Here is a 22,383-nt window from a genome sequence, read left to right on the forward strand (position 1 = left end):
CTGATACAAAGGTTGTGTTATTGGAAGATATTTAGGCACATATTTGGTCGCTGCTTTACAAATGACTTGAAAAACTATAAGTGTACAAGTTACAATACAAAACAAGGCTCAGCTAGTTCTTTCTGAAGCAGTGACCAGTGGAACCAAGCCTCATGAAGATGTTTCCCATTTACCTCCAAGTTACAACAAATTATGAAAATATTAGGTTTGAACAGTATTAAAGTGGTCGGCTTATTTACAGCAAAGGTTTTTACGATACATTTGACAGGATAAACTCAAGCTCGTCTTCACTTTCTTTAAACAACTGTATGGCCACACGCCTGAGGTAAATGTCTATCTTTGTACAAGTCGGACAAAGGCTTGAACCAGCTGGATAAACGGCTCCTGTCCCTCGTGGCTGCTTTTCGGAGTGACGGATTTGGTTTGGCCCAAAGGAAGGACACCGCTGGCTGGGGAAGAAGGAGAACCTCTACGAAAGTGACGAGACAGGCTTGACAGAAGAGTGCTCTGTAAAAGAAAGGGGGGGAAATATAGTTGCAGGAGCAGAAAAAACAACATGAAAACATTACCAGTTCAGAGCTGAGTTCCTGTTTGAGCCGCTGTTTGTCTCTCGGAGCGATGGCACTGTCTTTGAGGCACCGCACAGCCTGAGAGATCAGTACGTAGAAACAGTTCTCCATTGTGAATATGAGCAACGACCTGAAGAAAAAAAAGATGATTTATTTTTTGAGTGATGGTCAGTGAGGACATGAAATAACTCACTTCAGTGCAAGGATCTCCTCTGACGAAGCAAGTGACACAATACTTAAAGATGCCGGCTCTTTCTTCTTATCAATCTAAAAGAGTACAAGCAATTAGGGGAATAATGCGTCAGAATGTATTATCATTTAACACTTACCTCACTCAGGATGCTCATGGCAACATTAATGGTGGTGAGCAACGTCCCAAAGGAAGGAGCAACATCCGGGTCAAACGCAGCCGTAGTGAAACTGAGCACAAATAGTATCCTGTATTCAGCCAAATCCATGCACTAAAACCAGAAGAAACAAAACCTGTTACTTTAATTTGTAGAATCAGGTAAGTGTCACATATTTTAATAGAGTAGACCGCTTGGTGACCTGGTCGAGGAGGATTTGACAGCAGTCTGGCGTGAAATGCTGTAGAGTTGCTAACGTTTTACTCAGGATCTTAAGGAGACTGCACTGAACAGCCAGCAGGGCTTTCTGCTCCACTGTCTCTCTCTCCCCTCCACTGGCCGTGTCTTTAGAGGGAGCCTGGGACGGCCGACTACTCCTCGGGAGGGGACCCGGAGGCAGTGCCTCGCCATTTTTCGCCTGACGCAAAGGAGTATTAAGATGTGATGAAAGGTGCAACATGATGAAGGTCATTTTAAGGTTGACTGACCTGTAAGTAATGATGAAGCATTTTCTTGCTGTGCAGCAGGTACGTGCATGTCTGGCAGAGGTAACAGAGGTTTGTCTGTGGCACAGATACAGTCGAGTTGAAACAGCTGTGCACAGCAGTGGCATTTAATTCTTTGGTTTTGGACTTGCCTGTATGTCTCCAAGTAGTTTGGGCAAGTGAAACTGCCACTCTTTACAGAAATTGGAAAGTTGCAGCAAAAAGCCAACAGTGTGATCTGCCTCGTCCAAACAAGAGAGGCTCTGCACTGTTCGAACTGCATTCAGACACTGAAAAAGTAACCAAAGACCATTTGTCAATAAGGCCTTTCTTTCTTAGGAGTTAAGGTGAGTTATACCTGCAGTATGCGTTCTTGGTGCACTCCAACAAAGTCCAAGGCTTCATTGATAAAGGTGTAACGAAGAGTTTTGAGTAGACTTTCCATCAGGGACATGCAGAGGCGATAGACACCAGGCCAGCATGCAGAGTCCTGGGACTTTCGTGAAAAACTCTAGACAAACAATCATGGTTTGTTATTGATTGAGACAATTGACAATTTGTTCAATGCAACAGTCAGTACCTGGGATGCACTGGACACTTCGTACACACTCAAGAGAGGTAGACAGATGGTTTGGGTTATGCCAGCTCCAGCAACAGCTGCTGCTCCCTGATGAAAGTAGACAATTTTACAAAATCAAGCACAGCAGTGGGGCAATTGGAAACATGGTTAACATATTCAAATAAAAAATGTGTGTGATTACTTGTGGCGTGCGGGCCAATGTTAACAGCAGGTGAAGAGCCGCTTCAGTAAAGTACAGGTTATGTTTGGATCGCAGGCTGAGCTCCAGAGCACTCAGGACAGAGGGCAGCACTGGCACCTTTCTCATCACAGAGACCCACTGTTCCCCGTCTTCATCACTGCGGCACAGCTCCTTTGCCAAATGCAGAGCAAGCACACAGACCTGAAGGCAAAACGGCAGTCATACTCTGACCAATAGTGCGCCATGTCTCGGGGAAATGATTGTTGTATTGTGTGAGCTCACCCCATCTCTACGATCCTTTTGTTGGCCGCGAGGCGATTCCGTTTCCATACTGTCCTCATCGTCCAGGGTCTCGCCTCCTTGACTTAAGAGCAGCGTATTGTCGATGAGTGCTAGGGATTCATCTTTCACTGTTTCGCAGACGGACAATAAAAGTTGAGGCAGCTGAGAAATCTCCCCTCCTGCAACATGAACAACTCCGTCACAAATGACCAAAAGATAAACCTAAAACCACAAATAAAATGATCCTCAACCGTTAAGGCCTTGGATTTGTAGCACAGATATCAGAGCGGAGAAGACTTTGGCTTTGGTTCTCTCCATCATCTGCTGGTCAGCTTGCAGGACACTTTCCAGGATCGATGAGAGGGGACAGAGCACATCTGGCGCCGCGGCAACCACACTGGAGTGAGAGGATTGCTCTAGTTAGTAGTATTAACTAGAGTAAAGTATTCAGCCCAGAGAATACAAACCTCTTCCACTGTTTGAGGAGGATGAGGAGCAAAGTGGCCATCATGGAGCCGAGACGGAGACAAGGCACAGATGAAGGCGTCATGAGCTAAAAGAAACATATCAGCTGTAAACAGGTCTGTAGGGAGGCCAAAACAAAGTACAAGTAAAAAAAAAGCTTACAGCAGCTTTAGCTCCATCCAAAACATCCATGAACAACTTCAGCTTGGTTGAATCCTCGGTCAAATGCATCACCTCGGACTGAAATGGAAAACAGTTTCAGATCTCCAGAAGGCAGAAGGATATAGAATTGGGCAGTAAGATATAACATACATGAGTGGTGGCAAGAATAAGCAGCATCCTCCAGGCGGCAATCAGCATCTGTGTCTCAGCAAAATAGCAAATGCCCTCCTCGCCCGTCTCCGCTACGTGGCACACCACAGATTTGACATAGTGGGACCAGTACTCGTAGCGTCGACTGTTGGAGAACTTTTGAAGACTATCTTTAAGAGACTTTTCCAAGGAGCCACTTAAAGAAATAAGATGTTCATTGTTAGATTCAGACCTTTTGGAAAAACATTTACAATTTGAATCATTTGTTGTTAATACCTCGCAACATAGTAAACTTCCAATCCAAGAATTTTCATGACAAAAGCACAAGTCTCAAGCACACAAGGCTAAAAGATAAAATATGCACTAATGATTCAGGTAAAGTGAGAAGCGAGTCTTTCTATAAGTAAACAAAGATACCTCTGCTGTGTCTGAAGGAGGAGGAAGGCTTCCGAACAGCGGTGTGGACAGATTTTCCCAAAATCTTTCTCTAAAAAAAAGGAGTCCTTAAATTTTGAAACAGTTGACATAAAAAAATGGTGTGATCACGTGTAAAAACCTACTTGGTTCTTAAGACAGAAATGGCACTGTCCCGACGATCTTGCCAGAGAGCAAGAAGAAAGGCCAAGGCCGATCTGTGGAGCAGTGGTGGACACCAGTATTTACCCTGTTGTTTGGAGTCAATCAGCTCCAATACCACATGAAGACAGCTCCACTCTCCCAGGAGAAACTCCTGCCAGAATAAACCAACTGATCATATGCAGTTATTGCCTGCGTGTTATGTGAAGAGCGTCCATACCTTTGACCCATCACTACTTTCTTTGACTTCTAAATTGAGGAAGAGTTCGATCAGGCCGGGCTGTGTTTCCACAGCAACCGTCAGAAACTCTAGAATCATGACTTTGATCCTCATGTCTTCAGTCTTGCTCTGCAATCGTGTGAGGAACGCGTCGCGGATCGCTGCTGCGTCATTACCGAGGCAGGCATACACGGACATGGGAGCCACCTGCCAACACACCGGCATGAGACACAAGAACGAGAACACAAAGACACTTTACTGTACTTACTGTGGCGAGACGTTTGAGGAGCTGGATTGCAAGACGAGGTAGTGCAGGGTCGTGTTTATGGTAAATATATTTTGCCAAGACCACCACAAGGTTGTTGCCGTGACCCCCGTGTTGGGTCAGAGCTTGCTCCAGTGGCGAGACCACGTCAGAGGGCGGTTTGAGGCGGATGACATTGTTAGTGACAGAGAAAGCCAGTTTCACAGTTTGGATGAGGATTTGTCCTGGACCTTCAGACCCACCACTAGAAAAGGTGAAAATAATTTGTGAAAATAAAATATCATCATCAGCATGATCAATCAGACGACGTTTACCTGCTTGGCTGTGCAGCTAGAACCACATCTATGGTATCCACCCCCACCCCCATAATATTGACAATGGCTTGTCCAGCCTCAGTGTTTGCCAAACTGTAGATGCACAAAGACTGCAAAGTGGGAGTGCTGGAGAGAGAGATGGATGAATTCATGAGCATTTTGTAAAACATTTCAGTTTAATTCATCAAAGATGCCTTTAATTTCATGTTTAGATAATTACAAGACCAAAGGTGAAACTTACCTTCCCTGATTCTCTCCTTCAGAGCTCAGATTAAGAATGGCATGGATAAGTTCCAATATTAAACAACCTGCAAACACTTTGTATTAATGGCTTTGAACTACTTCTATTCTTAGAAAAAGAAAAGAAAATCTGCCCACCAATCCTCTCCCGCACTCCGTAAGAGTTATAACGCCACTTGTGGTAAGTGGGAAGCATTTCTTTCAACACCAGCAGCACACAAGGAATCAGACCTCTGCTCTGTGTGCTGCCGAGCTGACCCTAAAAGAAGGTACAGGTGAATTAAACAGCCAATGGCAGCAGGCTTTTAAAACGCATCGACATGTCGCTGCGAGACCTTAATCAGAGTTGTAATAAGCCGCAGAAAAGCAATAGTCACAGGATATTCCCCTCTTTGCTGTTCAATCTGAACCAACAGATTGCCATAGTTGCCTGCTTTCATGCCCTCAGCACTGCAGAAAGGTTTTTGTTAGTTTTACAGATACAAGACATACAGATACAAGAGATTGGAAATAACTTTATACCTGATGCACTGAGCCATGGAGGTCAATGCACTGGATGCAAATGGTAAAAAACCTGTGTGCTGTAAACTTGACCAGACCTCAAAAAAGAAAAGGGAAAATTACACTGAATTATGAGGGGGGGGGGGGGGGGGGGGGGAAGCACAGCAAGACCAATTTGAAGTATCAGAGTTACCTTTCCAGGCAATCTGGCAGCCAAAACAGAAAGGCAGTTTACACACGATGCAATTACATCCACTGGGGGACTTATGACAGAAGTCAATCTACAAAGAGCAGACCAAAAGATGAAATTAATTAACCCATGGTGGCTTTCTTTATTCAAAGTAAGTATTACTAACCTCTGTAAAAGCATGTAGATGCGTGAAGTAAGTGGGAGGAGACAGTCGGACACAGACCAGTCAGTGCTAATGATCTTATAGACCAGATCCAGGATCGGCTTCACACGAGTACAGTGAGCAAGAACATCTATCAAAGAAAGACAAATAAACAAAAATGAAGAAGTGGCTCAATTACAAAAACAAAACCCAGATGCCTACCTGCAGTGGAAACAACATGGAGCAGCATCTCCACCTCACATGTGAACAGAGTCCAGGCGCTGTAGGAATAATCCCAGCGTACGACAAAGTCCTGCTCTGGCCCCATCATCACTTGGCCCAGAACGCCTTGTGGCAGCCACAGATTTGTCTGCCCAGAGCCTGGCAGAAAAAACACAATTATGAGGAAAATATTCAACCACACAACTGTAAGATAGAGAAACACTTTAAATACAAACCAAGAGGATAGAGGAGTTTTGGTGTCATTCTTGTCCACAATGTTTCATCATCCTTGGAGATGATGTCATTGGGTTTTTGCTTGTGAATTTCTGTGTAGAACGACATCTTGTCTAAAAAGTTGTAAACCTGTAAAGCAAAGGCAATACAAATGATAACACAATGCAGAAAATATACATTTTTAACAACAATAACTAGACAACTATGGGTGCAGAGAATGAAGGTGAGCTGATCAAACAAAAGAAAATCTAGTGTACCCTTTTCACAGTCGACTTGTTTGTAAGAAGCGCCGTCAACATTTGTAACAAAGGTGCGATTTTCTGAGGGAACATCCCAACTGCGCTGTCCAAAATCATCCCTAACCCCATGTTGGGCTTCTGAAAATGAAAAAAGAAGTGTTTTAAATTGAGAAAAAAACATAGCAGCAAAATGGATTTCCTTCAAACTCACAATTATAACCTATTGTTAATTCATAATTAAGACTGCTATAATCAGATCAGGTTTGAACTTACCATTTCCCAAAAGATTTCTGCCAGACTGGGTGCAGAAAGGACCTCACAGGCAGCGTCGATCAGATGAAAACCTTGTGTCGTCCCTCTCTCCGACTGTTAAACAGGAGTTCAGTTTTATGTCAAAATGTAAGATAATAAACGCCATAATAATAATAAAACGAGCCTGGTATCTGCTGTACCTGCAGGCTATCTTCTTCAAAGGAAGTAACCACAAAGGATAAGAGGCCATAGATGCACATTTTAACAGTGCTTGCTGTACACTGAAAAAGAAAAATATACAAGTTATTGCTGAGTGTCTGAAAGTGTTCTTGTCATTTATTGACTTGACTTGACTTGACCAAAATTTAAAATCGTTTAAAAACAGTGAATATTTTCATACATTGCTTCCTGAAGCCCCAAGACTTTTGAGCATGGTGGAAAGGTATTCAAAAACTCCAAGCTGCAGAGCAGTATTGCCAATTTTTCTGACCACGGGACTGGTCTCTTCAGGCCTCAGGGTGTGTCTTAACAGGACCCAGGCCAGCAGGACAGGGCCGTGATGATGAATATCTCCAAATGTAAGAAGTATCTGGTCCATTGCCTTAAAGAAGAAAACAAAACAAAATTCAAACCTTTCCTTTAGCGTTTATGATCTAAATAGTCCCATGAAAAATGTATGACCTTAACTACATCAGTGGCACTTGAAAACTGATGTTGCTCCGTACGATCCTCCAGAGCACACTTGTGAAGAAAGTCTATGTCCATTCCTTCAACCAGGATAAGAGAACCGAGGTAGCTATAACACAAACCAATACAAATAAATCCAACTGAATCATTTATCAAACTATAAATGTCATAATGTTTAGCAAAAGCGTCCTTACCCAATGCGATCCACCAGTGCATCCATACTTTTATCGACCAGATGCCGGTTTGTCTGGCGCAGACCAAAACCTTGTTCCTTGAACATTCTGGTGAAGCTCAGCAGATCTGATGGACTCATCTCGAAATAGGCATGGTAAAGAAACAATGTCTCCAGAAGCAACGACTGTTCTCTCAAGCACTGGAAGAACCACCGTGATACTTGACGTTCGGTCTGGAGAACAAATTGTCAATAAATAAATAAACACAAAACAACTATAATTTATTGAATTTTGATTAACAAAGAAAAAAAAACCCTCTCACCATCAGGGGTCCGTGCGTTTCCCATGTTGGTGCTTCTGCATCAAAAAGATCTTTAAACTGGGCTTGATAATTGTTCACTAGGTCTTTTTCGAGCTTCGTGACACAGTTGCAGTACTCCACCTGTGATGCCAGACAGAGTCATCAGCAAATGCATAGTGCGTTCTTGAACATACAATATGAATTGGAACTAATTTCTGTGCTTCTAACCCTGTAGGGATGTCGCTCATCCTGGAAGTATGTCAATAAGAGAAGGATGCATCTCAGCAGACACATGCGCTCCTCATAGTAATAGTCTGTTATCTGTAGAAAAAGGCAAGCACATGATCAAACCCAGAATCAAACCCAGCACACAGGTACGCACAACTGTAGATATTACCTTTAGCAACAGAGCCTGACTTTGCCTCTCATCTTTTAGTATAACCTGTAAGAAGACATTCATCACACTCATTTTAGACAACAAAGGTAAAACACGTGTGAAATAACAAGGTTGGAAATGAGTTTGTCAATACAACCACCATGTTTTATATAAGAACATATTTACATTCAGTCTACAACAAACACCTTTAGTGAATCCCGTGTCCCCCGATAATCCTCTTGCAGGTAGCACTGTAAAAGCTGGACACTTTGTTGCTCGTCAAGACCCTGTAAGAAATGATATATAATATGTATCCTAGCGGGAACTTAGAAACAATTGAGGACGAATGTTCCACTCACCAATAGCTTGCTGACGCGAAGGCCAAAATCTTTCAAGGCTTGAGCGACATCTTTGTTTTCCTTTAACTTCTGAGCAGATGCGGGGCTAAGGTGTGGGACAGAAATGTTTTTAGTTCACCTGTGTGATAGATGCATGGCTTTTATTCAATCGGGTGTGACTTTACCTTGGTGGTTTGTAGTAACTAAGACCTTGGTGTAGTCTGTCCCAATGTTTATCCAGCTCTTCTTCTATTTGAGCCTTGATAAACAAAAATAGCTTAATAAAAGAAAACACAGGACACAAAAGGTCTTATGCACAAATACACACCGGCTCTCGTAATGCTGATCTTCCCAGCAGTATGGTCCATAACTCTCTACAGCTCCTGAAGACACACCAAGCAAAACAATGAGACTCTCATGCGAGATGGACAAGGTCAATTTCTGTTAATAGGCTGCAGAAAAGTTCTTCATTATTATGCTTTTAAAATTACAATTAGCATACAACTGCAACAGAAAACAAAATCAGTATTCATAAACCAAACACACATGAAAATATGAATAATTGCTGTTAATTATACAGAGTGAGTTTATGTCTCATCGGATATCTCTGGTAAACACTGTAACGCTATATTGACTTGAGCCCAGACAAAGATACAGTTTACAAAGCATTGCTGGTCAGTGGGAACGTGCCAGTTGTTTTCATGAGGCACGCCGCTAACTGAAAACCAGTCTCTCGCAAGGGCTAAAGCTAAATTAGCTTTCAAGACTGCAACATCAATCTTATATGGTTCGTTGCATGGGGCAAACTTTTAAAAACGACGTAATCAACAGCACAGAAAGGCAAACTAATTGGAGACTTTTCAGTGAAATAACTGGACGTAGTTTGTAGCTCGTTGCCAACCTGACGCTCATTCCTGAGTCCGCCATTTTCCCCCTGGCCTCTGATTGGCTGTTTCGAAATGTCGTCACTGTATTTTCTTCTTCTCTGCTCCCTGACGCGTGAGTTTATTGCATCACTGCCACCGTGTGGACGTTTTAAGATTACAGGTGACAATCATAGACCCTCATCGATCACAATAAAATACCTTCTTATTATAAGCTTATTAGAGGGGGGGGTGGAGGGGGGCTATTACAACTATATCACACCAACGCTTTCACATTACCAAACCTTGTGTTTCATGATGGTGTCTTAATATTTTTTTTCTCATAAAATGAAAAACAATGACACTGCAACGCCCCCCAAAGGGTTTCTTATTTACTCTTTTTAAGTAGATCCCTATTAATGAATGAAATATGACGAGAAATGCTCCAAGCGTTAAAGGCACTACCACGTGATCACTGTCAAACATGGCCACCTCCTGGGTGTGAGAAGAGCGACAGTCGGTAATAAATTGTAACCTGTGTACACGGAGCGCTGAGGGGCATCATTTGACAATCTTGCGTCTGAAATAGAACAACTTGTAAGCGGTATGTATGCGTTGTTCATTTATCTGTGCTACTGCCTCAGTTATTTTCTTCTGTCAGTGGAAATGTGCTCGCTCGATTGTCAGCTGTGTTGTTAGCTTCACGGTGTCCCAGTGGGGTTAGCAGCATCTTCACTGTTAAAAGCTTTTTTGTACCACGTTGGAGCAACATTGCCCCCGATGAACCAAAATGTAGGCCTGCTTACACCGTGTCCAAACCTTTTAGACATGTGCCCTCTTGTGCTGAATTTGTCTTTGAAAATGTAATCCAATCCCCCACAGTAACAAAAGGTTGTGCTATGTGGTCCCTCCTTAAAAGAAAAATGCAATAACATACAACCACCAGATGTTACTGATTTGTCTGAACAATTTATCTTTTTTTTTTTTTTTTTTTACTTTTTCAGGCGCTCCAAATAAACAAACAAGAGTGTGCACCAGATGATGACCACTACACAGAGGAAGTGACACAGCTTCATCGCAGCGCACCATCTGGGCAGATCCATCCTCTGTTCTGCTGACATTTTGGCCTCGCAGCTATGGAGATCAACCCAGCCATAGTGGAGTCGTCTGTGGTGCTCGCTGTGGTGCTGTGTGTCCACACGGTGGTTTGGAACCAGCACTCCTGGTGCAGTATAGCCCTCATCATCCAAGCCTTCTATGTGCAACATAAATGGGACCGTCTGCTAAAATCAGGAGGAGCTGTGTTCCAGTTTCGTCCTTCAGCAAACAGTGGCATAGTCCCTGCCTCCATGGTAATGCCCTTACTAGGACTAGCGTTAAGAGAAAAATGTTCTGCTTCAGGGAATGTGTACTTTGAACGTTTCTCCATGGTCATCACAATAACGGGCATGATGCTGGCTCTGTTTCTCTCTCTGATTGCTCTTGGCATCACAAGACCTCTGCCCACAAACACCTGCATTATGGCAGGAATGGCTGCCAGTGCCATACTTTACACAACAAAACAGACACTCACGGTCTCTGAGGTCATTGAAGTTTTAGAAGTGCTACTGATATTTGTTTATCTCAGCTTAATTGTGCTTTACTTAATGCCTCGCTGCTTCACACCCGGAGAAGCCCTTCTCATCGTCGGAGGAATCAGCTTCATTGTAAATCAGCTCATTAAACGCTCCCTGAATCTGACAGAGATAAAAGGTGATCCTGTCAACTATTTGCTCCCAGTTGTAGTCTTGGGCTCGTTGTTGCTGGGGATGATATTTGCTTTGCTCTTCTGCTTCATGGAGTCAGAAACATGGGTTTCGTCACTATTTTTTCACATAATGACTGCAGTCCTGGGCCTCGGAATCCTCCTGCCATGGCTGGCGTTGTTCATCGGACGTCACCCCATCATGTGGCTGTTGGACTTTCTTACACTAAATGACAAGAGGCTTTGTCTTCTGGGGTATTGGATTCTGCTGGCTGCAGTGGCCACCTGTGTTGTACTACATCAAAACTATCAGCGTCAGTCAGGTTCCAAAAAGCATCAAGCATCAACGGTCGTCAGAAAATACTTTCATCTGATTGTAGTGGCCACATATGTTCCTGGGCTGATCTATGATCGACAGTTGCTCCATGTAGCGTCTGTGGGTTGCCTTGCGGTGTTTTTGTTCCTGGAATATGTGCGTTATTTCCGTATACGACCATTAGGTCAGCTTCTACGACAGTTGCTTACATTATTTTTGGATGAGAGAGACTCTGGACCTCTCATCCTCACACACCTGTATCTGCTCATGGGAATGTCATTGCCCGTGTGGCTGTTCCCAGGGCCCTGTGCTCCTAAAGGTATACTTCCTGGGGCAGGAGGCTTGGTACCTTATGCTGGTGTGCTGGCTGTTGGGGTCGGAGACACTGTGGCCTCAGTGTTTGGCAGTACTATGGGTGAGATCCGATGGCCAGGCACAAAGAAAACCATGGAGGGAACGGCAACATCGGTGTTTGCACAAATCATTGCGGTGGCACTGTTCCTCATCTTTGATGGAAATATTAATCTGAACTCTACCTACTCATGGATTGTTGGTTCAATCACTCTCGTGGCAATGCTAGAAGCATACACGTCACAAATAGACAACCTCCTCCTGCCACTCTACCTCTTCATCCTATTGTTGCTTTAACAGATAAGTCATCACCAAGTTTATGAATTTACAGTAGATATACAAATCCGAACAATTGACTTAACGTATGCAAGAAGGAAAATATAAATGCTAACACATAAACCAATGAATGCTACAATATTGGCAAATGGCACAAGGTGATCAACATAAAGCAATTAACAGTGTCCTAACTTTACCTTGTTAATAAGGAATTATCTTTTGTATTGCCCTTGAAGAACAAACCTCAAATGTAAATTGTTTGCCTCTTATCATAGTGTGAATATTACATAAAAACAGTTTGCCTTAATATTTTTTACCATTCTAAATAATAGTATGAGTAAATACAAATTTGCATAATTTCTAGAAGCCCATGCACTAATTTTATGAAGGGCCTCTTCGTATTTTGTTATGGTATGCATGATAAAATCTGTACTTTGTTTGAAATGTAAATGCTTTCATTACCCTTTAAACCAACTTTCTCAAAGCCTTTAAGTTTTTGAATTTTGTAAATACTCAAAAGTTTTGTGTTTTTCCTCATAATTTCAACGCTTGTCTGATTTTTATTTTGTTTACAAAAACATTACTGTGACTTGCATGAACCCACTTTATTGCTAAGTCCTTTTGTTCATCCTTTTAGTGAAACCCTCATTACAATAATGCATTAGAGAGCAGTGACAGTCGCCCTAATTTACTTAAAATTATTCTGCTGCTGTTTTCAGTGTTCTCCTTAAGCAGGAACACAATACATGCTATGTTAATTTATTAAGTCTTACCATGTGCAAACTTGAAACATCTGCTGTATAAAGGAAACCATAAGTTATCTACTGGCCCCGATGTGTTTGAGCTGATGAAAAGCACTGACTGAAAACAATGGAAATTGAAATAAAAAAGCTGATTTGACAAAACTTTTACAAGACTTTTTTTATAAGATGATTTCTCCCATGATTTCAGATTTAGATTTCATTGTGTGTAAAGTGGCGGGAAAGGGAGTTCCTCAGTGGGTTGTAACCTAAAAAAAAGAACACAAATGTTGCTATATATTCCTTATTACTCTTTGTAAATGACATAAACCTTACCAATTATCTGGGCTCCACTCTGTGTCTTGTTCCTCCATCATATGAAAGGTATAGACGTGACGGGAGCTTTCAGACCTGTTTTCATCACTTCTGTGCACCACTTCCCCATGGATAAGAACTACACCACCTGGAACAGTTTTACACAGAACTCTAAGAAGAAGCCATAGCCTGTTTGTGTTTTACGTCACCTCTAAAGTGTTAAAGCAAACAGTAATGTACAAAGTAATCGTTTGAGTTCATCGGATCACATGCTTACCTTTTTTCACTGGAGCAGGGACAAATTTATCCTCATCATACGTCTGTTCACGACCAATGAAGTTTGTCAGGGGAAAGGTGCCCTTTGGTGTTCGCACCATTCGCCGGGTTATCCCATCTGCATGGAATATAAGTTTACCTTTAAGCTTTCAAAAGAGATCATGACTTTGTGCTTTTACTGATGTGTTTACTTTTCTGTGATCCTGGGATAAACCAGAGGCAGCCATTATTGATTGTAGCCTCCTCCAAAGCTATCCACACACCCATGACCCTGCCCAGTGGCTCAGTGTATAAAAATGTGGCATCTTGATGAGGTGTTACTTAAAACAAAAAAAGAAGGTAGAGAGTGATGCACAATGTTATATAGATTCAATAAAAACTGAAGGTTAAGGTTTTCCTACCTTCTCCTCCAATCCCTGGTTGCTACATATTAGCGACAACAAACGATCAAGTTCACTCAACAAACTGTGAATTGTTGCATGAATGATTGACTTACCTTAAAGATATACATGCTCTGTAGAATAGCAGGTCTTGCCAGTCCCATTTTTTTTGCTATACTCTAGTCACAAACATTCATGAAAAGTGTTTTCAGGTTTTTGTTTTTAAATTAATGTTACATCGATAACACTAACTTACCTGCATTTTTAGTGAATGTGTAACTGTTTTAAACAAAGGCTCATAGGCATGGAGGGCTTAAAAATATTTGAAATAAATTACCGTCTATACATAAAGCTCGAACTGAAACCAATGTTGTGACTCCTCACCATGTCCCACTTTATTGACTGACTTCTGTTTTGGAACAATAAAATCTCCTGCAAGAGAGGACCATAGTTTATTTTATGTTAATAATTAACGATGTAAATGTGAATTGCTTCAAAATCCCCACCTTTGTCATCAAATACTCCCTTTTCAAAGAAAAATCGAATCTGATCTCCACTGGTTATGAAATAATCAGCATTTCCCTGTGTGTGAAAAGAGTGGACAATGTGTGATTTGTACTGGGTGAGAAGGGTCAAGAACAGGCCCCTCAGCCTGACAGTGACAAAGGTCAAAGGACAATTCTACATGAAAGCATACCTGCATCTGAAACAATGCAGCATGCAAAAGAAACATGCACAGAGAATTATATCAGACCAATAGTTACACTTTAAAGAGTTCAAACGCAGGTGAGAAGATACCTGTGTTTTAAGTTGCTCGTCGTGGTAAGTGGAGAACGTGGTGCGGCAGTGGTCTGGGACGTCCATCTGGTCCACAATCTCGGCCATCCTCTGCCTGAGCTCATCACACTCTTGAGGAGTGAGCAACCCGTCCAAGACCACATAGCCATCCTCCATGTACTGTAACAAAGGACGTGTTCTGTCAAACAGCCACTATTATGTCATCTAAGAAAATATCATCGCGTTCGCAATGAAGCGCACTTAATGATGCATTTGAGAAAGACCAGTAAGTACGTTTGTGCCATATCCACTGTTTACTGTCGGAAACCTGGACAGGTTTGATTCCGATTGCTACTAACCCTTTGCACATCTCGATCGGTTAAAAAATCCATCTTTGCGAGGACTTCCTCAGCTGCGCAAAAAAGACGAATATATCAGGCGACAGGAGAGACTTGGGAAGAGGCTGGACCTTCGGCTGGGTCAGAGAAAGTAGTTTCCGATCATGTGATTACACTAACCTAATGTAAACAAAAGCAGTTGACTGTGGACGCTCTGAACTAATCGGATTTTGGACTTTTCCACATACGCAATGGCGCATCTTCACCACTAGATGTCTTCTCTTCTATCACAAACAAATAAGTGTAACACAACTGCGGTTGTAAGCCAGGGTTGTTAATGTAAAAAGTTTTTATTTACTTCTTTTAAGTGTACAAAGTAGTTAATTATTAGCAAAATAATTATGAGCCAGTGTACACTGTGGAACAATGTTAGAAGTCATTTCCATCTATAACACAGCTGGTCTGACCAGACAAACCAGAAATGTCAATCTGCAACATTACTCGGGGCCAGTGAACAGCAGTGTTTCCTATCACTGTGTAGTCTGACCAATTTATGCAGACCAGATTGTCAGAAATAAGCACAAATTATAAACATGCTTTCAGAAAATGTTTAGATGACAAAAAGTTACAATCTTGTATAACCAAATGTTATACTCCAGAGTACTCATACTTCAAAATAAATTAACTTAAGTAGAAGTAAAAAGCACTCTGTGATAAAAAAGAAAAGAAAAAAAAGTACAGTTACTTCAAAAGTACAAGCCACTTCTGATTTTTTGGACAGCAGCTCAGTACCAGACACAGGCCGCGCCCACTCCAGTGCCTATCTCATCTCAGCAATCACAGTGATAAAACTAAATCATTATATCAATTGTCCCACTGGTGGAGCCATTGGGGAGCTCTGGGAGTGAAGATGTGCATGTTTTCTTTCTTTTTAGTGAAGTTTCTTTTATATCCACCCTATGCTCAATAAATGGCCTGTGATATCCGACCAGAGCGATAAGGGTTTCATAAAACATGCATTTAGTCAGCCAACAAATGCGCCACCACACCATCATTGATTAAGAATATTAATCAAATGTAGGTTTAAGAAAGTTGTGTTACGTTTCTTCTCTCAAATGCATGGTTTATGGTTCAAATCATAGTTAATGGTTAACTAATAGTGCACTCATTGTTTATTCAACAACAAAAAATGCAAAAATGTGTTTAGAACACAACACACTCCCCGCACTGCTGTTAGTGTGATTGTTAATAGCCTATAAAGGCTTTATTAACAAGTCGACTTATGCTTGTCATATTTAATTACGCAAGAAAAAACAAGCACACAAAGCATGCAGTTTGTCTACATTTTCACACTCAGAAAACGGTGAGTCTTCAGGCAGTACCATTCTTAAAGCACTTAAGTCAAATATAAAGGATATTTGTTAAAAACAATCATTTAATAAATATTTCATTGGTACTGTGCAAGCTTGCTTTCATTTTAAGACAATCAGTAAAATTTGTACAACAGTCTTTCAAAAATCCTTGACCCTGTTCATTACAAGACATACTATGGTAAAGTAAGAAGTGCTGTATGCTGAAGAAAGGTCATAAACATTTCTGAATAGAGGTGTTCAATACAAAAAGGCAATAAAAAACAAAAACATTGACCAAGTATCCTGCATGACCAGTGATGCTTTTGAGTTCATGTTGAGCAGATTATGTCGAAGTTTTTCCGAGGGTGGAGCTCATTCACTGTTACCTGTGCATTTATTTGCTTTTGGTCGATCGCTGAAAATGCACCAAATACATCCATTTATGGCTCACTATTTTATGAGAAAATTGTTTTAGTAGTTTTTCTCTGCAGCTTTAAAAGTTCTTTTAAAACAACTTATATCAATCATTATCACATCTGCTTTGGACTCGCTTTTGTCAAGCATCAAACGTCCTGGCGTCACAACGCGTTTCCACAATCCTGACTGATCTGGCTTGAATGAGGCTCATGTGCCACTTCCTGTCGGAAAGTTGTAACTACCGGCAGGAGTATCTGATTCACATCCTAAAACGTGAGGTCTGCGGATGATTACAAGGCATAAAGTCTCTGTACCCAGAGGTAAAAAAAAGTTAACAATGTTGAGTGAACAGTTATAGTATATCATTTACCATGCAAAACGCTGTTTAATTTATCATCAGTCGTTCTATGAGACATATAAGGAGTGTCCAGATTTCTGCTGAAGACTTGTTTTGGAGTGTTGTTCCCATGCATTTCCACAGGTAGATTTCCATTGGTATAGTTTCATGTAAGTGTCAGATTAAGGCATACGTTTGTGGTTGAGTCACTTTGAAGGCGGCGAGAAAGAGACCTAGCATGAACAGGTGTTTCATGATAATTGCAAAGTATTGCTAAAAATACCATTTCAAGTAGTGCATGATTAGATTAATAGAAAATTAGCAACTTAGATTGTCTCTCATGAACTGGTTTGGTTAAGAGTTTCTTTTCAATTATAATTTTCATTATGGAGAGATTACAGTAACATTTGAGATTCGGATTCCGAGGCAGCGTGAATAGAAACTGCACAAAACTACTTTTCTGAAGCCATACGTTGGTCATTTGCAGCTTGCTTGTTGTTTCCACGTCAGTCCTCCAGCAGTCAAAAAGCATTCCACTGTATTTGAGCTCAGACCTGCTCCTTATCAGCTCTCCAGAGCTGCTCTTTGACTTCTGATGGCAAAGTATTAAAGAGATCTTCCTCCACAACCAGGCCACTCCGCTTCAGAAGCCGACACTCCCCCAGCTCCACAGGCAGGCACTCCAGTCGATTCCCCCTCAGCTCCAGCTGAGTGAGGCTGGTCAGCTCCCCGAAACGCGATGGAAGAGTCTGCAAGCAGTTGTTTCCGAGGTTCAGAGTGCGCAGCTTCTTGCACTGGAATAACTCTGGAGGCAAACACTCAATCTGAAAAAAAAAAGTGGTCAGAATTGCATATTAACAATAAATAATACTAATTTTATTTTATATACACACACGGCATCATTCATGCGGTAAGTTGTGGTAAGTTACAAATAGCCACAGTTGGCTTGGGTTAGACTGACAGAAATGAGGCGGCCAATCTGCGGCACCAAACCACTCGCTCACACACATCTAGGCACGGTGTCTTCCCCAACACTGCAACAGCATGTTTTACCCACTGTCCCCTAATTGTAGATGCCATTAAATAAATATCATGTATTATCACTGAAGTTAAAAAGCATACCGGTCAAAACAAAATAAGAAATTACGGTTGTACAGTTACTTTCATTAAATCTATGGTCAATCTCCATTATGGGTGTCATACATTTTAACCAACAGGTCCTCAGCTAATCCTATTCATTGTTTTGAGTTTATATTTTGAGAATTAAAATATAAACGATTTGTATAAATGGTACTGAGGACTTAAGCGTTCATTTTTTAAACATCTCATGAACCATATTTATTTGTTTACATTAAAAAGTTTAATCAACGAGTAAAATAATCATGATGTATTGAATTGTCCAATACAAGAGGAAATGACCAGTGCTGGTTACTCACTCTGTTTGCAGTTACAGCAAAGTACTGCAAGTTCTGGAGGAAGCCAACGTCTGCTGGGATGCTCGTCAGGTTGTTGTGACTCAGGTCCAGGAATCGAAGCTTGCGACAGAAAAAGAGTTGACTGGGGATTTTTTCAATCTTGTTCCTATTGAGATACAGCCTCTCCAGGTTAGTGAGTGTACCAATCTGCATGGGGATGTACGCAATCTGGTTATACCACAGCTTGAGGCACACTAGTCGGTGCAAGTGCTGAAAGCTGATGATCTCCTCTATGGTCTTCAGGTTATTGTCCTTCAGGTCAATCTCCTGCAGGTTGTGCAAACTAAAAATGGAGTGCGGGATGCGTTCGAGATCGCAGCGAACCAGCTCCAGCTCCGAGAGGTTGACCATTTTCTTGAGACTGTTGAGAACCATGAGCTTGGTTCCCTCGTTGTTGATGGAGAGCTTCTGAAGATGTACCCCAACGTCTGTCACCACCTGGGGGAGTTTAGTCAGATTACTCTTCAAACGCAGCACTTTGAGCCGCTTGAGTTCACGAAGGCCATCGATGATGATAAAGCGATTGTTATCGGCGCTGAGGTTGCCGGTGAGGTGCAGCTCACAGAGGTTCTTCAAACTATATATCCACAACGGGATCTCTTTGATATCTGTGAACTTTATATGGAGAGACTTAAGGTTCTCCCTCAAAAATGCCAGAGCCGGGGCCTCAATTTTTGCAGGTGTGTGATACAGCCACATCTCTCTCAAGTTTGAAAGCTGTGCGATGATTGGAGGAATAGTAACGTCTGGTATTAGCTCCAGTTTGAGCACTTCAAGCTCGACCAGATCGAATACTGTGTCCGGGATGCCACTGAGCATGAACAGATGCAGCTCAAGCTTCTCCTGGGAGTTCTTGGTGATACGCTGCCGGAGCTTCTCCAGAGTCCACTCGTTGTTCAGGTTGAGTTGTCTTAGCTTGTTCTCGCTCACCTCGGAAAGGAAAACTGCAAAGCGCTTGGAATACAAAGGGTCATACTGATCGATCATGTGCAACATGAAGGCAAAATCATTCTTAACATCGGGTATGTCGCTGTAACTGCTTTCCTCGCGAATTGACTCAAATGAGTATCTTTTCAGAGATCGACTGAGCATCCAGCAAAGTGTATACATGCAGATCAAACCATAGACAACCACTAAACTGATGTAAAAGCAAGCCAGAATCTTAAAAAGCGTCGCTAACGGGTGGGCGCAGTAGAACACGCCATAGCCTGTGAGCTTCTGCATGGTCATTACATTGCACATCACATTGAACTTGATATTCTGGACGTAGTAAGCAGTATAAGAAATGATGAGGATGAACTTTATGACTTTGATGATCGTCTGTCGTATGTAGAGACGGTAAACTATATCGCCCTCCTCAACATGGATCCTAAACTTCTTCACCTTCTCAAAAAGCGCCTTCGCCTGCTCGCCCTCCTTCTTGTCTAACACCGCAGTGTCCGAACGGTCTACGATTCCCTGTTCAATCCTGGACTTTGTTCGCTGGAGCATGGGCACGCTGGCCTCAACATCTTCACTGATGCTAGACTTCTTATCCATGGAGCCATTCATTTTGCCTGGAGGCTTAGGGTCACGCTCCTCAACCACCGTTTCAGACAAAGCTCTTGTTGTCCAAGGGGAATCAAAGCACTTGAGGAGTATAGAAACAAAGTGCTCAAGTTTTGAGCTTGTGCGGGGGAATTTGAACCAAAAGTTACTGCAGGCGAGGAAGATAAGAGTGTGGAGCAGCACCAGATAAGGGAAATATTTGGCAAACCAGTGCAGTTTGTTCTCATAGCAGACAGCATCAACATAGTTATACTGATGGCGGTCAAGGTCATACTGAATGCCTTTAGGCTCCAGTGCATAAGGGATGGTGACATTCTGCACTGGCCGTGGCTCACAGGTAGCATTGCTCACCCACTTGCAAGGCAGGCAAATCATCTTGTCCTGTGTGACCTGCAGTGTCCCACCGAACACCGCGATCATCAGCATGACGATCGAGATGTAGTCGGTGAAAACGTCCCACCATGGCTTTAGTATGCGGTATGTTGGCTGGGTGTCTGCAAAGTACCGCAGTTCTGTGATGGGTATCATGATGGTTTATCTGAGGGGAAATGAAAAGAGACACAAATAAATCCCAATTTGTTCACGATCGTACACGGAGGGGGCTTTGCTTGGATGGATTGGGTCAGATGAATTAGTAATATGTGAGTAATAACACAGAAGCACACACACAATTCTACAATACAGAAAAATACAAATAGAAAAAGCCCGTCTGATGTTTTGACCTCTGCCATGTTCTGATTCAGGTTTTAATTTGATCAGCTGTTTGGCAGAACACAAACAGTTTTCTCTTGAATATTGAGAGTATAGGAATCAGGATATAATGTTGGAGAATGTGGCAAAAAAAAAAACTACTGAGACAATCAAATGGTGTATGTCCCTTTACCCATCACACCAAAAGTAAAAAGCAAACCCTGTAACTACTGATTAACAAAGTAAGGGTTGGGATCAATAGTTAAATATAACTTTCAGCACATTTGCTTTTCCGATGGTCTGATATACATGACATCTGTGTAAGTGCTATCAAACACACTTTGCTTCATCTTGTTTAAACCAGAATGCTCTGGAATCTGCCACGTAAACACCTCCGTCTTACATTCAGTGACACTAAATGTGCAGCACCAGCTCAATAGAGATGATTCACTGAGCATTTCAACATGATGAGAGGTGGACAAAACATCCCTTAGGATTCAGTGACAACACATTGCGATGGATACCACTTCATCAAAGCACAAATCAGTTTAAAGGGAACATGCAGAGATTAAGTCTTGTGGGCCAAATGGCAACCACTATGTCAGATCAGCATCTTGTTGCTTCCTGAACCTCACCACAGAGCTGTGAAGTAATGAGAGTTGCATATGAAGGATTTTATAGGAACAACAAAAGGAAATGTCCATCTGCTGTTTGGCCTCGTCACATAAAACTGAGTGCAGGGTGTATTAACTTGTAATAAACTGAAGCAGAAAAACTTTAAAAATAAATAACTAGATGTATTCCTTGCTAATATCACGGAATGACTAGTTTGACACTGATTATTCCCTCAAAAACGTGTGGGAAAGGATTGTTGTTGTCATGGTTGAACATTCAGAGCCCTGCAGCAAACCTTTTCAGTGAAAGTTGGGTTTTCCACGGCACTTTTCCCCGTCGGTGCTCGAGGGAAAACACCGCTGTCTGTCTCTCGTCCTCGGGTCAAGTTGGACGCTTTCGCAGCACAATCACATTTGTAAACTGTTTAATTGTGTAGAATGTAGAAAGACTTACCAGGTTTGTTACAGTTGGTGTCTATCGCCTTCTCCACCCTCAGCGTACACATTTCTTTCACGTTTTTAGGGTTGTTAAATCTGAAAAACGGGATTGAGGCCCCACTGATTAGAATCATCTGCTTTTTTCTTTCTGTTTGGCGGAGACGGGACTTGAGTTTTGACGCCACCTACTGTATTGGAGAGTGTAGGCCTTCTTCTTCTTCTACGGTGGAGTTAAACGGCGCTTGGCATCTTTGATAGCGCATTACCGCCACCTACTGGATTTAGTTTAGTATTTTTTTTTCTTTTCTTTTCTTTTCTTTTTTCTTTTTTCTTTAAATTATAGAAGCAAATACGGATTTAGTTTAGTATGTTCATCAAATTGTGTTAAAAAAAAAAAAGTCCCCTTCAAAAAGTCAACAATAACGGACTATTCTGATCCTTCTGTGAACCCTCCCTTCAGAGTTTTTACCAACGTCGCATCAGTTATAATCGATTGTAACCGTAACTACGAACTACCCCCTGACGGCACGCTGATTTATATTAAAGTATATGTCAAGCGTTTGTGATGCATTTGTGTTGTGGAAATTTTCCTTGGTGCTGCTTTTTGCTGCATTTTTTAGATGATATTGATAATTTTTTCCATGT

The 22,383-nt window shown here is 41.9% G+C and overlaps 4 protein-coding genes across 4 annotated transcripts; 1 reads left to right on the forward strand and 3 right to left on the reverse strand.

Annotated features, from left to right (window-relative positions):
* Positions 1 to 103: 103 nt before the first annotated feature.
* On the reverse strand, positions 104 to 9,432 carry nup188 (nucleoporin 188). The gene is made up of 43 exons (XM_079582728.1): positions 9,393 to 9,432; positions 8,820 to 8,874; positions 8,677 to 8,750; positions 8,513 to 8,597; positions 8,360 to 8,440; positions 8,175 to 8,219; positions 8,006 to 8,098; positions 7,799 to 7,918; positions 7,498 to 7,709; positions 7,298 to 7,412; positions 7,017 to 7,217; positions 6,817 to 6,897; positions 6,638 to 6,730; positions 6,383 to 6,502; positions 6,128 to 6,254; positions 5,892 to 6,050; positions 5,694 to 5,820; positions 5,531 to 5,618; positions 5,359 to 5,435; positions 5,172 to 5,286; positions 4,975 to 5,095; positions 4,838 to 4,904; positions 4,597 to 4,722; positions 4,286 to 4,526; positions 4,018 to 4,224; positions 3,782 to 3,951; positions 3,639 to 3,708; positions 3,498 to 3,565; positions 3,222 to 3,417; positions 3,072 to 3,149; positions 2,912 to 2,997; positions 2,696 to 2,841; positions 2,445 to 2,623; positions 2,163 to 2,363; positions 1,982 to 2,068; positions 1,760 to 1,912; positions 1,554 to 1,691; positions 1,405 to 1,479; positions 1,119 to 1,334; positions 899 to 1,030; positions 763 to 836; positions 570 to 699; positions 104 to 507 (listed from the first exon to the last, which is right to left on the reverse strand). Exons 1-43 carry the CDS (start codon positions 9,416 to 9,418, stop codon positions 334 to 336), a joined length of 5,229 nt encoding a protein of 1,742 aa, XP_079438854.1. The 5' UTR covers positions 9,419 to 9,432; the 3' UTR covers positions 104 to 333.
* Positions 9,433 to 9,819: 387 nt separating this feature from the next.
* Positions 9,820 to 12,301, forward strand: dolk (dolichol kinase). Its single transcript, XM_079582718.1, has 2 exons — positions 9,820 to 9,958; positions 10,359 to 12,301. The coding sequence occupies exon 2, from the start codon at positions 10,491 to 10,493 to the stop codon at positions 12,060 to 12,062; it is 1,572 nt and encodes a 523-aa protein (XP_079438844.1). The 5' UTR covers positions 9,820 to 9,958; positions 10,359 to 10,490; the 3' UTR covers positions 12,063 to 12,301.
* A 592-nt stretch (positions 12,302 to 12,893) lies between these two features.
* phyhd1 (phytanoyl-CoA dioxygenase domain containing 1) lies at positions 12,894 to 15,115 on the reverse strand. Its single transcript, XM_079582719.1, has 12 exons — positions 15,048 to 15,115; positions 14,889 to 14,941; positions 14,551 to 14,709; positions 14,259 to 14,334; positions 14,137 to 14,184; positions 14,009 to 14,064; positions 13,869 to 13,931; positions 13,774 to 13,795; positions 13,564 to 13,692; positions 13,374 to 13,490; positions 13,118 to 13,244; positions 12,894 to 13,050 (listed from the first exon to the last, which is right to left on the reverse strand). Exons 2-12 carry the CDS (start codon positions 14,919 to 14,921, stop codon positions 13,002 to 13,004), a joined length of 879 nt encoding a protein of 292 aa, XP_079438845.1. The 5' UTR covers positions 14,922 to 14,941; positions 15,048 to 15,115; the 3' UTR covers positions 12,894 to 13,001.
* A 1,724-nt stretch (positions 15,116 to 16,839) lies between these two features.
* On the reverse strand, positions 16,840 to 21,894 carry lrrc8aa (leucine rich repeat containing 8 VRAC subunit Aa). Its single transcript, XM_079582729.1, has 3 exons — positions 21,755 to 21,894; positions 18,410 to 20,534; positions 16,840 to 17,797 (listed from the first exon to the last, which is right to left on the reverse strand). Exons 2-3 carry the CDS (start codon positions 20,522 to 20,524, stop codon positions 17,522 to 17,524), a joined length of 2,391 nt encoding a protein of 796 aa, XP_079438855.1. The 5' UTR covers positions 20,525 to 20,534; positions 21,755 to 21,894; the 3' UTR covers positions 16,840 to 17,521.
* Positions 21,895 to 22,383: the final 489 nt, after the last annotated feature.

Source organism: Gobius niger (genome assembly GCF_951799975.1).
Source record: "Gobius niger genome assembly, chromosome: 2".
In the NCBI taxonomy this organism is placed as follows: Eukaryota; Metazoa; Chordata; class Actinopteri; order Gobiiformes; family Gobiidae; genus Gobius; species Gobius niger.

Bases quoted from the DNA above. Each gene is read 5' to 3' on its own strand.
- lrrc8aa (XM_079582729.1), bottom strand. From the start codon at position 20,524: ATGATACCCATCACAGAACTGCGGTACTTTGCAGACACCCAGCCAACA. The intron at 17,798-18,409 runs GTGAGTAACCAG...TTTTTTTTTCAG, and splicing joins TTGCTGTAACTGCAAACAGA to ATTGAGTGTTTGCCTCCAGA.
- dolk (XM_079582718.1), top strand. From the start codon at position 10,491: ATGGAGATCAACCCAGCCATAGTGGAGTCGTCTGTGGTGCTCGCTGTG.
- nup188 (XM_079582728.1), bottom strand. From the start codon at position 9,418: ATGGCGGACTCAGGAATGAGCGTCAG. The intron at 5,821-5,891 runs GTAGGCATCTGG...TTTCTTTGATAG, and splicing joins CCATGTTGTTTCCACTGCAG to ATGTTCTTGCTCACTGTACT. The intron at 837-898 runs GTAAGTGTTAAA...GTACTCTTTTAG, and splicing joins CCATGAGCATCCTGAGTGAG to ATTGATAAGAAGAAAGAGCC.
- phyhd1 (XM_079582719.1), bottom strand. From the start codon at position 14,921: ATGGATTTTTTAACCGATCGAGATGTGCAAAGG. The intron at 14,335-14,550 runs GTATCTTCTCAC...TTTCACACACAG, and splicing joins ACGAGCAACTTAAAACACAG to GGAAATGCTGATTATTTCAT. The intron at 13,245-13,373 runs GTAAGCATGTGA...AAACTGTTCCAG, and splicing joins CCCTGCTCCAGTGAAAAAAG to GTGGTGTAGTTCTTATCCAT.